Source organism: Danio rerio, chromosome 22, assembly GCF_052040795.2.
Source record: "Danio rerio strain M-AB ecotype USA chromosome 22, GRCz13ab, whole genome shotgun sequence".
Classification (NCBI taxonomy): Eukaryota; Metazoa; Chordata; class Actinopteri; order Cypriniformes; family Danionidae; genus Danio; species Danio rerio.
Window position 1 is genome coordinate 34245145 of NC_141042.1, and position 12638 is coordinate 34257782.

The 12638-nt window shown below is 35.5% G+C and overlaps 1 protein-coding gene across 7 annotated transcripts in view; it reads left to right on the forward strand.

Moving 5' to 3' along the window:
• grip2b (glutamate receptor interacting protein 2b) overlaps nucleotides 1-12331 on the forward strand; it is a 396185-nt gene extending 383854 nt beyond the window's left edge. For all 7 annotated transcript variants that reach the window (XM_087304607.1, XM_087304608.1, XM_087304605.1 and 4 more), the window contains exons 22-24: nucleotides 2012-2239; nucleotides 3744-3890; nucleotides 11985-12331. In XM_087304607.1, the coding sequence (XP_087160733.1) occupies nucleotides 2012-2239; nucleotides 3744-3890; nucleotides 11985-12182 (573 nt within the window). In that variant the 3' untranslated portion in view covers nucleotides 12183-12331. The remainder of the gene's footprint in view (nucleotides 1-2011; nucleotides 2240-3743; nucleotides 3891-11984) is intronic.
• The last annotated feature ends 307 nt before the right edge of the window (nucleotides 12332-12638 follow it).

The window sequence follows — 12638 nt, forward strand, 5'->3', positions numbered from 1 at the left end:
CTTCAATAGTAATAAAGTAAACAAAAGTCTTGTCGTTGATTCCAACTGTATGAGCAGCAAATAACAACGTGACTTCTAGTTGATAATTTAAAAAAATGGCAGAAGGTAGATTTTTCCCATTAATCATCTGTTGAACTGCATCCCAATCATCACAAATACTGCAGACAAACCCACATGGACCCAAGATTCTCATCGAAATCAGTCAAGTTTGGTGAAGGAAAAATCATGGTTTGATGTTACACTCAGTATGGTGGCATGTGAGAGAGTGGATGCATCCAGAGTGGCAACATCCAGTGGAGAGTGGGAACATCCAGAGCATGAGGTATCAAGACATTTGCTGCCCATAACACTACAAATCACAGGAGAGGGAAACTTCTCCAGCAGAATAGTGCTCCTTCCCATACTTCAGTCTCCACATCAAAGTCTCTAAAAGCAAAAAAGGTCAAGGTGCTCCAGGATTGGCCAGCCCAGTCGGACCAAAAATAATCATTATTGAGCATGTCTGGGGTACGATAAAGAAGGAAGCACTGAAGAGGAATCCAAAGAATCTTGATGAACTCTGGGAGTCCAGCAAGAGGGCTTTCTTGTGATTTTGTTTCCTTTTGCCTAGTTTTTGTTGAACTTTCTTTTATCTTGCTTAGTTTCCTTTAGCTTTTTGTATTGCTCTGCTTATGTTTAGCTTAGTCTTTTATTTACTTCACTTTTGTTATGTGTTTTATTTATTTTTTTACTTTTGCTGTGGGGTTAGCTTTTTGCATTTTGTTTCAGATTTGCTTAATATTTTATTTGCTTATCATTGATTTGTTGACCTGTTATTTTGATTTGCATTGCTGATTTATTTATTTATATATTTTATTTTTATTTTTTGTGCTGTCTGTTTTGCTTAGTTTTTCCTTTTTTTTTTTGCTTTTGTAGTTTTGTCCTTTTTAACAACAGTTTAGCAATGATTTGCTTTTATTTTGATTACTTTTTCATGATTCACAGAGTTTGATTTACACTCAGTCTTTTAAACTAATGGTACTTTTATTTTTTATTTAATTAAAACCATTTATTTTAGTTATTTTTTTCCAACCGGTAATAGCACAGGCTTCTATCAAACAATAATAAGATGTACAATGTAAAAGGCATGTTTAAAAAAAAAAAAAAAAAAAAACTTTTTCAGCTTTTAATTATATTAAAATACAAAACTTAAGTCAGACTTTTTCAGGGGAATGAATAATTTCATGCTTTACTGTATTTATTTTTTCGCTTTGCTTTTGGTTTGTTTGTTTTTAAGCAATGTTTTCACTTGTTTTGATTTGCCTTACTAATTTTTGCTTATGAGGATCCAATGAGAGGCTTCTTCAATACATTGTCTAAGGGCATACTCACACTATGCTATCCAAACCATGCCCAGGCCTGTTTCCCGAATAGTTTGAGAAGTGTGAGTGCTTTGAATCTGGCTCTGGTGCGATTCAGTCGGCCGGCCCTGTCCCGGTTGGAAGAGGTGTGCAAAGCACGCCTGAGCCCAAAACTGAAGACGAGACTTGACTTGTAAGGGACTGTTTCATTTGGATTTATTAATCATTCTGACTGATTAATGAACGAAAACTGTCGTAGATTATTGAAGATGTAAACCCCTCACTGCATGACAGCTGCACCTTCAGCAAACCTCCTGATTCCTACAGCACGAGGACTTTATGGTTGTTAATGAGCATCAAAAGTGGCTGATCTGTTCGGCGAAATATCTGACTGCGTGTCACTGCAACCCAAACCACTAAAATGATATAACTAAAGAAATCTCCACTGTGCTGAGAGAGAGAGCACTTCTTTAAACTGAACAGCGCATCATCGTACTCAGGCTTGAATGTAATGTGAGTGCGGGCCGTCGGGGAAGACAGGAGGAGGTACAAGCGTGCTTTGGCCTGGTTCAAGCCAACTGTACATAGTGTGATTACGCCCTAAAGACATGATTAAAAAGCCATTATTAGAGCCGGTTATCAATGTTTCTTAATCAATCTTCTTCCTGTAGGCATCAATTATGACGGGCAGTGCTTTGAGTTTGGGTGTTGAGGGTGGAAAGACTCACGTTGATCCAGTCAACCAACCTCACCTCAGCCCACTGCGTAAATCCCCACATCTCTTTAATGAGACCAAGAACAAGAGCACACTGCGCATGTCCGAAAAGACCTGGGAGTCCCGTAGAATCAAAGAGGAGATTCAGGACATCCTGTCGCCGACACCACTGGAGCTTCACAAGGTGTGATGAATGCAAAACATCACGCACTTAACACATCAACACACCTTCTCGGAAAATACCCTTGTCCATGGGTACATTGGCTGCCCTCTTTTGTTAATGTTGCAGGTTATGAAAAAGAACATTTTGTTTTTCAAACTCAGAAGTGTTTTTTTTTTTCTTCTTAGAAAGTGTAAACCACTTTTAAAGTACAAGAAAGGGGTTAAAACTGGTTTAAAGTACAAACTTATACTGCAGGTACAAACAAATTGTACACTTGTCATGTCAGCATCCCTTAGGTTAATTTTCATGAAAGTGTGATGTATTTTAGTTCTTATTTTAATGGCACATTATTATTTTTATTATTATTTGTTTTATTGGTAATTTTAATATGTTGATGTTTTTTGTTCCACTCTGCTTTGTTTAAATCCAACAAAGGCTCATTCTGAAAATGCAGCACTATATACACGTCTAGAGATTGCGAAATACATAGCCAGAAGTACATACGTCTTTAAAACAAACATTACGGGGCGGTATGACGCCGTTCCTTTTCACTCTAGCAGCTGAAGCTTACCTCTGTATGGACGGCTTTCCCACTGTTACCAGTTTGTAGTTTGCAGAGAGGAATTGACCTCGACAATGTCTGGCGAAGAACGGTTTTGGAAAGCAGATAAGAAAAAAACAAAAGCCAAAAAATAAAATAAACAAGTACATAACAGAGTGAGACTGTGGTAAAATCAGAAAATGTGGTAAAATCAGGGGGCTTTTTTTTTGGGATTGATTTTTAAAACCCTGTCAGTTCAGTTTAGGGAAGAGCATGGGAGACGGTATCGGTTGGTTGGTTGGTCAGTTAGTCAGTCAGTCAACAGCGGCCTCTGGTGGATTTACACAAGAACAGCAGGTACAAAGGGCACTCGTGAGAGAAATTTGAGATCTCAGAAAGTAACCTCAGGTGGATTCCCGAAAACAAAAACTGCAAAAACTGCAAAAAAAAAAAAAAAAAAAAAACAGACCTGGAATGTATTTGGTGGTTTCCAGAAACATATATAGGGGTACGTTTTCAGAATGAGCCTGGGTTATTTAAATTTGTTTGTTTGTTTTTTCTCTTTGCTTGCCTGTATTATTCTGCAGTTGCTTTTGCTTTTTTGTTTCCTTTTAAGTTTCACTTTGCTGTTTTGTTTTACTTTTTTAAATCTGATTTTCCTCCTTTCGATTTCTTTGCTTTGCAATTGCTTACTGTTCCCTTTTGAGCTTTGCTTACCCGTTTACCTTACCTTTTTGTTTGTGCTTTGCTTAAATGTGTTTCGCATTTTGTTTTGTATTTATGTTTTGTTTTGCACTTGGCTTGAATACGTTACAAAGGAATTTACTTTTTTCGTTTGAAATTCCATAAATAAACACCATATTGTTTTATATTTATCGATATATATATTTTTAACTATTACTTTAAGACTTCCACATAATCTACCAAACACTTTCAGAGGAAATGAACTCATGGTTAAATATCTAAATAATTCCATGTTACCAGGTGACGGTGATGAAAGACCCGGAGAGTGACGACTTCGGCTTCAGCGTATCGGACGGTTTCTTGGAAAAGGGTGTTTACGTGAACATGATCAGACCTGAGGGTCCGGCAGACCGCGCTGGGCTCAAACCCTACGACAGGATCCTTCAGGTGCCTCTTCTCAGATCTCCAGCTATACGATCTGCCCAGTGCAGTTAAATATAAACCCAAAGACGTGAGAGCGTCAGTAAGGCGTTTGGCTCTGGGAGGACATGTCGGGTTAAACAATGATTTCACTGGATCTTCACAGCATCTATGGTCAATTCTTAAAGAAAGTCCCCTTCTTGGTAATCTCACACGCGTCACTGGCCCTGGAAATGACTCAGGCTATGTTAATATTGTACTGAAAGTCCTCCAAAAATCAAAATTATATTTGGGGTTTTTTGACTGTTAGTATCAATTTGCATTTAGAAGACTTAAAGGTCCCATTAAATTAAAATAAAGTTTTTCAGATGTTAGTATCAGTATGTTAGGTTTTAGAATATCTATAAGCTAATGCGCACCAAAACAGTGACAAAATTTGCGTCTATAAGATATAAAACTTTCACTTTCACCTAAATGGATCAATGTTTTTATCATGTCACCTCATACTTCAGTTTCTCATCAAATCTTCTGACCAATCAGATGCTCTTTAGTGTCTGAAATGCCCTCCCCCTTCAAGACGCTTCTCGTTTGCTTTTCATTAGATGTGCTTGAGCTCATCCACTGTCACTGGCAGAGGCGTGATAAAAAAACTAATTAATTTTAAAAAACACTATTGGTTGTTTTTTAAAAGGGGAAGAGCAACATTTTGCCCCACCCTCTCTTCGTGTTTTGGTTGAGATTTTGTCAAGCATTGAATAAAAATGCACTTTCAAATCAATTAACAGTACGTTAAGCATTCAAAACTTGCAGTTTCTCTTAACATCAAGTTTTTATGATATCACTGGACATTTAAGCTTCTCACCAATCAAATGCACTCTAGTATCAGAAGTGTCCCTTTCCCTAAGAGACATAAAAGGTTGAAATGTGTTAGTTTTTTATAACTTTTTTTAACCAAGCATTCATACCAATAATCCACCTAAACATGTGCATAGTGTTTTAGATATACACCATCAGTCGGTCATGTTGGAAAACAGACGTAAACAGTAGCTATGTTTCCATCCACCTATTTTTATGCATATTTTGAATATGCTTATAAAAAATTGGTTGATGTCAACACCAAAAACTACATACATTATGAAAATGTGCATAAAAAAACGTATGTGCATGACTTGGTAGGATAAAACTGTTATTTGATAAGAAAGGATGAGCATAAACTATGATTAAAACATTTTTACTGAGGAAATTCCAGTATGCACATTAAAATAGTCATGTGATTTTATAATGAGTTACTGTCTTCTGAGTAACTCTTTTCTTTATTTATTAAATAAAGAAAAGACTTAAAGACTGCTTCTACTACTTCAGCAAATTCTGTTTTTACCTTTTGATATATAGCACCAGTTAATCAGGAAGTGACAATTTTGTTTGATTCGAGTACTCGAATGGAAACTTACTTTGTTCGCAGATCTTTAATGTGATATTTCAGTTTTGCGCATAAATTTAATTGACATTTTTGGCTGGAAACATAGCTATTGACAACTTGGCATTACCAAAACAACAAACCATACCTTGTAACCACAGCCAGACGGAATCTGCGGACGTTTTTTTCTATTTCTGCAGAGAATTTTGGTAAAAATCTGCGGAATTATTTTGGGAGTGTCCAGCGGAGTATCATAACTAAAACCTTAATAAATAAAATAAAAAGTAATAAATTAATGAATAAAAACTGAATAAATTCAGATTTACACATTTACAGAATGTAAATTAACAGAATTAATAATAGGCTAAAAATCTGCAGAAATCTGCGGAATTCTGCGGAAAATCTGCGGAATTCTGCATGCACAGATTCCTTGTGAGCCTACTTGTAACCCTCCCATTTTTGTCAGGATTCTCCTGTATTTTACAATTCTATCCTGCTATTATGCCGTTTAATTATTTTCCTGTATTTCTCCGTATTTTTAATATTTCTATGAAAAGTAAAAAGAGCACTAAAGCTTTCACTTTATTTTCACTTTAAAGCACGTTAAAATAATATTAAATTGGCCGCATTCACTTTATTTCCATTAAAGCTATGCATCACCTGTCGCCCTTCACATGCTGATTTAGTGAATTCATGAATGAATGACGCGTGGGTTTTCTCAGGGTGCTCCAGTCTCCTCCACAAGTTCAAAGACATGTGATACAGGTGAATTAGTGAGCTAAATTGACCGTAGTGTATGTGTGTAAATGAGTGTGTATGGATGTTTCCCAGTGATGGGTTGCAGCTGGAAGGGCATCCAATACGTAAAACGAATGCTGGATAAACTGGCAGTTCATTCCGCTGTGGCGACCCCAGATTAATGCGGGGACTAAGCCGAAAAGAAAAGACGCACTTCGTATTGAGACTCTGTTCCCACGTTTGAGGAGCGAAAGTGGACACTTTGGCATTTGCATGTGTTTTTAAACAGATAAATATATTTAATGATATATAAACATGTCCATCATTGTGTATTTTTATTCTAAACACAAATGATTTGTCTTAAATGAGCACAAAAAGTTTAGTTCAATTAGATGCCTTCATTTAGGGACATCTCTGTTATCAAACAAAACAGTGGATCAAAATGAGAGATTCACTGCATTTACTGAATAACTATAGTAACTTTAGTCAATATTTCAATACAGTGAATAAAAATTGAACAAGATTTTATAACTTGATTTCATTTCTGTATAGGTCATTGATTTTAATAGGCTAAACCTTTTATTTTATTTTCAATAGTTTGTAATCTTTACTATGTAGCCTATTCTATCGTTTGATGATACTTTCCTTCCCCTACGCCATATTTGTAACAGTTTCAACTAGGCATATTTAATTGAACTGGCCATTTTGGGAGTATCCTATATTTTTACATCACAATGTTGACAGGTGATAACAAAACATGTCATAAACCTGTAATAAACATGATTATCATAAAGGTATTACGATTATGTCATGGATAGTTTTCTGGTCACTTTTTCAGTGGAACAAAACTAATTTGTCAATAAACTTCCTCAGTAAAGATGTCAATACTCTGTCAAATACATTTACAACAGGGTCAACATTATTATTTAATCACATTTTAATGACAAATTCAATACATAACACTGTAGTTGAGGTCAGCAAAATATTAAATTCGATTTATGTTTATTTCTATAGTGCTTTTACAATGTAGAATGAGTCCTATTGAAACTGTGTCAGTCCAGTTTTCAGAGTTGAAGTTCAGTTCAGTTCAGTGTTGGTTAATTTTCACTGCTGAAAGTCCAAACACTGAAGAGCAAATCCATCAATGTGCAGCTCAAGTGCCAAACCAAGCAAGCCAGTGTCGACACTTTCTATAAATTTCACAACACAATTATAATGGCCTCATGACAATAATTTTTTATGGTCGATTTAATTTTCTTGGTAATGTCAAGTTGTCATGATAAAAACGTCTCAAACAATGACAGTTATGTGTTTAAAAAGACGTAACTGAGTGAATGACACTTAATGGCAGATGTCAAAAGCATGCAGTCTCATTCAGATCTATGACTTGTTGTGACATGATATGACAAATTCATGACAATTCCTTCAGTTAAAGTGGTATCAAAATAAATCATGGGTACATTTGAACCCCTTGGTGGATTTACTGTTCAAAATATTTGCCTTGGTCTTTGCACCTGAAGTCAGAGATTTTTATATGCATTTTTTTTTTTTTTTTTGCATGAGTCCAGTGCCCATACCTACGGAAGGGACATAGTGGAGGAGAAAAAAATTGGCTGGGTGAAAAAAAAAAAAAGTGGGTGAAAGAAAAAAATGGGTGGAGGAAAATATATATTTCTAAGTTTTTGCGTTCTCTCTCAAAGTTTTGCGTTCCCTGGCAAAGATGTTTTGCGTTCCCTCGCAAAGTTTTGCATTATCTCGCAAAGATGTTTTGCGTTCCCTCGCAAAGATGTTTTGCGTTCTCTCGCAAAACTGTTTCTCCACAAACACTTCCTGTTCACTTCACTCATGTAAACCCTCCCGTTTTTGCTGAAATTCTCCCATATTTTACCATTCTACCCCACTTTCTCTACAGTACTGTGTGCTGATCGTCACCTTTCACTTTGCAACCTCTGAACCAGTGAATGCATAAATAAGCGTTGACAATCTCACGGCAATTTGAAACTTTTTCATTTAGTGGCTAATTCTTATGAATTCGTACGATCTAATTTGTACAATTTAGTTTGATTTGCTTATCCCCCAATGACGGTTGGGGTTAGGGGTGGGGTCAGGTGCCACGCCTCCTTTTTAAAATCGTACCATTTCGTACGACTGAACTCGTACGAATTCGTACGAATTAGCCACTAAACTGGCAAAACGTAAAATACTTACGTTTTCTCGTGAGATCAGGCTGGACTGACAGACGCGCTTCGTACAATAAACTGATCCCAGATCAGCATCTGTGCGCGCCATTTAAAGGGACACTTCTGTTATCAAACAAGTGAGCAGCAAATGAATCTCATGTTTTGTTTAGTTTGATAACAGAGGTGTCTCTGTAAGAATGCACAGATCTATAATGAAAGCAGTCCATTACTTTAGAAACGGTTTGTGCTCATTTAAGAATTAATAAGCTGTTTAAAATAAAACATGCAGGATGGAGATGTTTCATATTAATAGTGTATTTGTCTGTTTAAACATACACCCGCTCCTCTGTAAATGGCGTGTACAGACGCTGATCTGGGATCAGTTTATTGTATGGAGCGCATCTGTCAGTCAGCGCTTATACATGCATTCACTGGTTCAGAGGTAGCATATGAAAGGCGATCATCGACGCACAGTAATGTAAAGAAAGTGGGGTAGAATGGTAAAATACGGGAGAATTTCGGCAAAAACGGGAGGGTTTACGTGAGTGCAGTGAACAGGAAGTGTTTGTGGAGAAACAGTTTTGCGAGAGAACGCAAAACATCTTTGCGAGAGAACGCAAAACATCTTTGCGAGGGAACGCAAAACTTTGCGAGAGGATGCAAAAACTTAGAAATATCACCCATTTTTTTCTTTCACCCATTTTTTTTTTTTCACCCAGCCAATTTTTTTCTCCTCCACTACGTCCCTTCCGGGGTTCCGTACATACCTGTCAACATTGAGATGTGAAAAAAAGGATACTCCAACCTCTCATTTAGATTTTTTGTTTGATTGCATTAAATAATAAAGGTATTACATTAAAACGCACACGTCTATAATGAAAGAAATCGACTGATTTCCTAACTGTTTATGCTCATTTAAGACAAAAATTTGTTGTGTTTGAAAGAAGCAAACCCACCAAGATCGACATGTTTAGATATATATTATTATTATTATTATTATTATTATTATTATTATTACTATTATTATTATGGTCCATTTAAGTATTAGAAGACTAATATCTTCTGATACTACTGCTCCTTCAACAGACATTTAACTGACTATAAGAAACTCCGCAAGAACATGTCAACTTACACTAAGCCCAACCCTAACACCAACCTAACAGTCTTATATAATCTAATAAGAATTAGTTGGCATGTTGATGCAATGTAACTTAATTCAACAAACCTACCATCAAAATAAAGTGTGACCGTATTTGTCTGTTCAAACACTCACCCAAAACCCAGAGTGTCCACTTTCACTCCACTTCAATTCGCGTGTACAGAATCCATTAGAGGAAACCGCATCTAATCATCAGTATGGAACGTGTCTGACAGTCACACACTGCTATATGACCTGACTGTTTTGAGGATTGCATAGGAGGGGCAATGACACCTGTAATGAAAATTAACGGAATCCCAACAATGTTTTATTTATTTCAAAGTGTTCTCATGCCTAAATAAATGAAAGCACAGAACAGATTCACATTTAAGAGCAAGGGGTGTCCCCTGGTGGTTTGGAGGTATGGTTTGTGTATAGGGAAGATCGTTCCTTTTCATGTTTATTACCACCCTTCATAGAGAGATTAAAAATACAGGAGAAATATGGGAAAATACCTTTGCGGGATGATAGTGAGATAGACTCAGAGAATCCCGGGAGAAACAGGAGGGTTGACTGGTATGCTGATGCCTATTAATGAATCTTCTTTGTGTAGTAAAGATGATTTGTTATCTTTTCCCTGATTAACAACAGAAAAAGAAAGAGAAAATATTACATATAATTAAAATAATATATCCGTTCTTAGATGCAGAGAGAGTTGCAGAATTATCCAGACTAATTCCAGGTTCACTTCAGGATGTTGGTGGCCCAGTGTGATACTTTGTTAGTGATACTAGAAACACGTATTAAAAAGAAGACCACCAGTTTAAATTATGATTCAATGTCACAAATTATGTTTGGCAACGTTTTATTAATTGTCTTTGGTATAATTGTTGTAAGGGACCTTGGGTGTCCAGAAAGGCAACATTTATAAATAAAATTAGGTATTATTATTATTATTATTGTTATTATTATTATTATTATTATTATTATTATTATTATTATTATAACAACAACAACAACAACAACAATAATAATTTCTGTCAACCAATTGATCCTGAACTATGACTGGCAATTTGTCTAAGGAAAGTAGACATAGACAGACACATACAAACAGGCACACACACACACACACACACATAGAATAAACCTTGTCGACAAACTAGCATAAAATAAACCACATAACATTTTATTACAACCCCAAATCAGAAAAAAATTGAGACAATATGGAAAACACAAATAAAAAAAGACAGTAATGATTTCCAAATTTACTTTGACTTGTATTTCATTGCAAACAGTATGAACACAAAATATTTCATGTCCGGTCAACTTCATTTCATTTGTAAATATGCATCCTTTGCTGTCATTCAGACCTGCAACACACCTAAAAAAGTTGGGATAGGAACAATTTAAGGCTAGTAATCAGGTAAATAAGTTAAATAATGATGTGATTTGTAACAGGTAATGTCAACAGGTGATTGTAATTATGGTACAAAAGCAGCATCGAAGAACGGTCTAGTCCTTTAGGAGCAAAAATGGGCTGGGGATCGCCAGTTTGCCGAAAAATACGTGAGAAAAAAATTCCGATTTCCATACTGTTCCAACTTTTACTGATTTGGGCTTATATATAGGCATGGGATGATAACCGGTTTCAAGGTTTACAGCAGTTTGAAAAAAGTTATGGTATTCAAACCACTAAATATTTCTGTTATACGGTTCCTATCTAAGCTAGCTGTGTTTTCTAGACTGTGTTTTTTTAGAGATTCTTAATTATTAATGAACTACAACTCCCAGAACTCTTTACACTCAGCATCTCCTACAGCAGCTGACACTTATCTGGACATTCACACTCAGACACAGCTGCTGCTCATCTACACTGATTACAAGGGCTATAAGTACACCTCACCTCACTCACACATTGCCGAGTCTTGTTTCTATCACGAACATTACGAATCGGTTTCCTTGTTTGATTTTTATGTGTTTTTGATTCATTGCTGCCGAGTCTGACACATGGTCTGTTTTTCTACCACGATTATTGGATAGCCAAAGTCTTTTGTCTGCGTCCCGCTTCGTAACACCAACATACAAACATGCTATGGACCTAAACAGTGCAGTGGCTTTTATTATATCCAAAGAAAAAGAAACATATCCAAAAATGTTTTTTCAAGTTTTATTTTAAACTAATGAAAATTGCAGAAGTCAAAGGTGTGTTTAAATTATTTAGCCTGACATGTTTTGCTCTAAAATCTTTGAAATGTTTTTTAAGACCCAGACAATTATACAGAACATTTTATAGTAATCACAATACCGTGATACAGTGAAACAGTCACACTTTCATCCAATGTTTACATACCATCAGTATCTTATACCATTTTGGATTTTACCTTTCGCTTCATATAGCGGCCCTGAATTGTCAAAGCACCTCTCAAAACGTGTGAAAAACCTATAAAATCTAAAATAAAATAAAATAAATAAAATAAAATCTAACCTGATTACATTTTTTTTGATGAACGAAAGTTTCATATGTAGTGTGTCAATACGATTAACACAACATCAAACTTATTTTTTAATGTGCAATAATTCCAGACTAAATTTCAGATTCAGTGTAAAATCAACTTTTGTGTGCTAACCTCTGAATCTTTGTCCATCAGGTGAACCATGTGCGTACGCGGGACTTCGACTGCTGCTTGGCTGTTCCTCTGATCACGGAGGCTGGAGATAAACTGGAGCTGGTGATCAGCAGAAACCCGCTGGCACAGATGGGTACAGCTCAACCCCATGACTGCCATCCGCACTTCAACCCTGCGGGACACTGTCGCGAGCAACAGACCAGCGTTTTGGACCTGTGACCTTCGCCAAATTCAGACTCATAACAAAAAACTTCAGTCAATGACAGATCGAGGAGCTGGAGATCCGAGCCTTCAGTGCGAAACGTCAAAAGGGTCTGAGCCAGTTTTTTTAAAAGCTACAACAAAAATTAAACAATATAAAAAAAGTGGACTACTTCAGTGCATAAAACGTGGATTCCATGCCGTCCTAACAAAGTTTTATTTATTTATTTATTTATTTATTTATTTATTTATTTATTTATTTATTTATTTATTTATTTATTTATTTATTTATTTATTTATTTATTTATTTATTTATTTATTTATTATTTATATTTATTATTAATTTTGTTTTTATTTAATTAGTTAATTTATTTTTTAATTTGTTTTATTTATTAGTTTAATTGGTATTTATTAATTTATTTAAATTTTTAATTTATACATTTACGCATTTTTGTTAATTTTAGTTTTATCTTT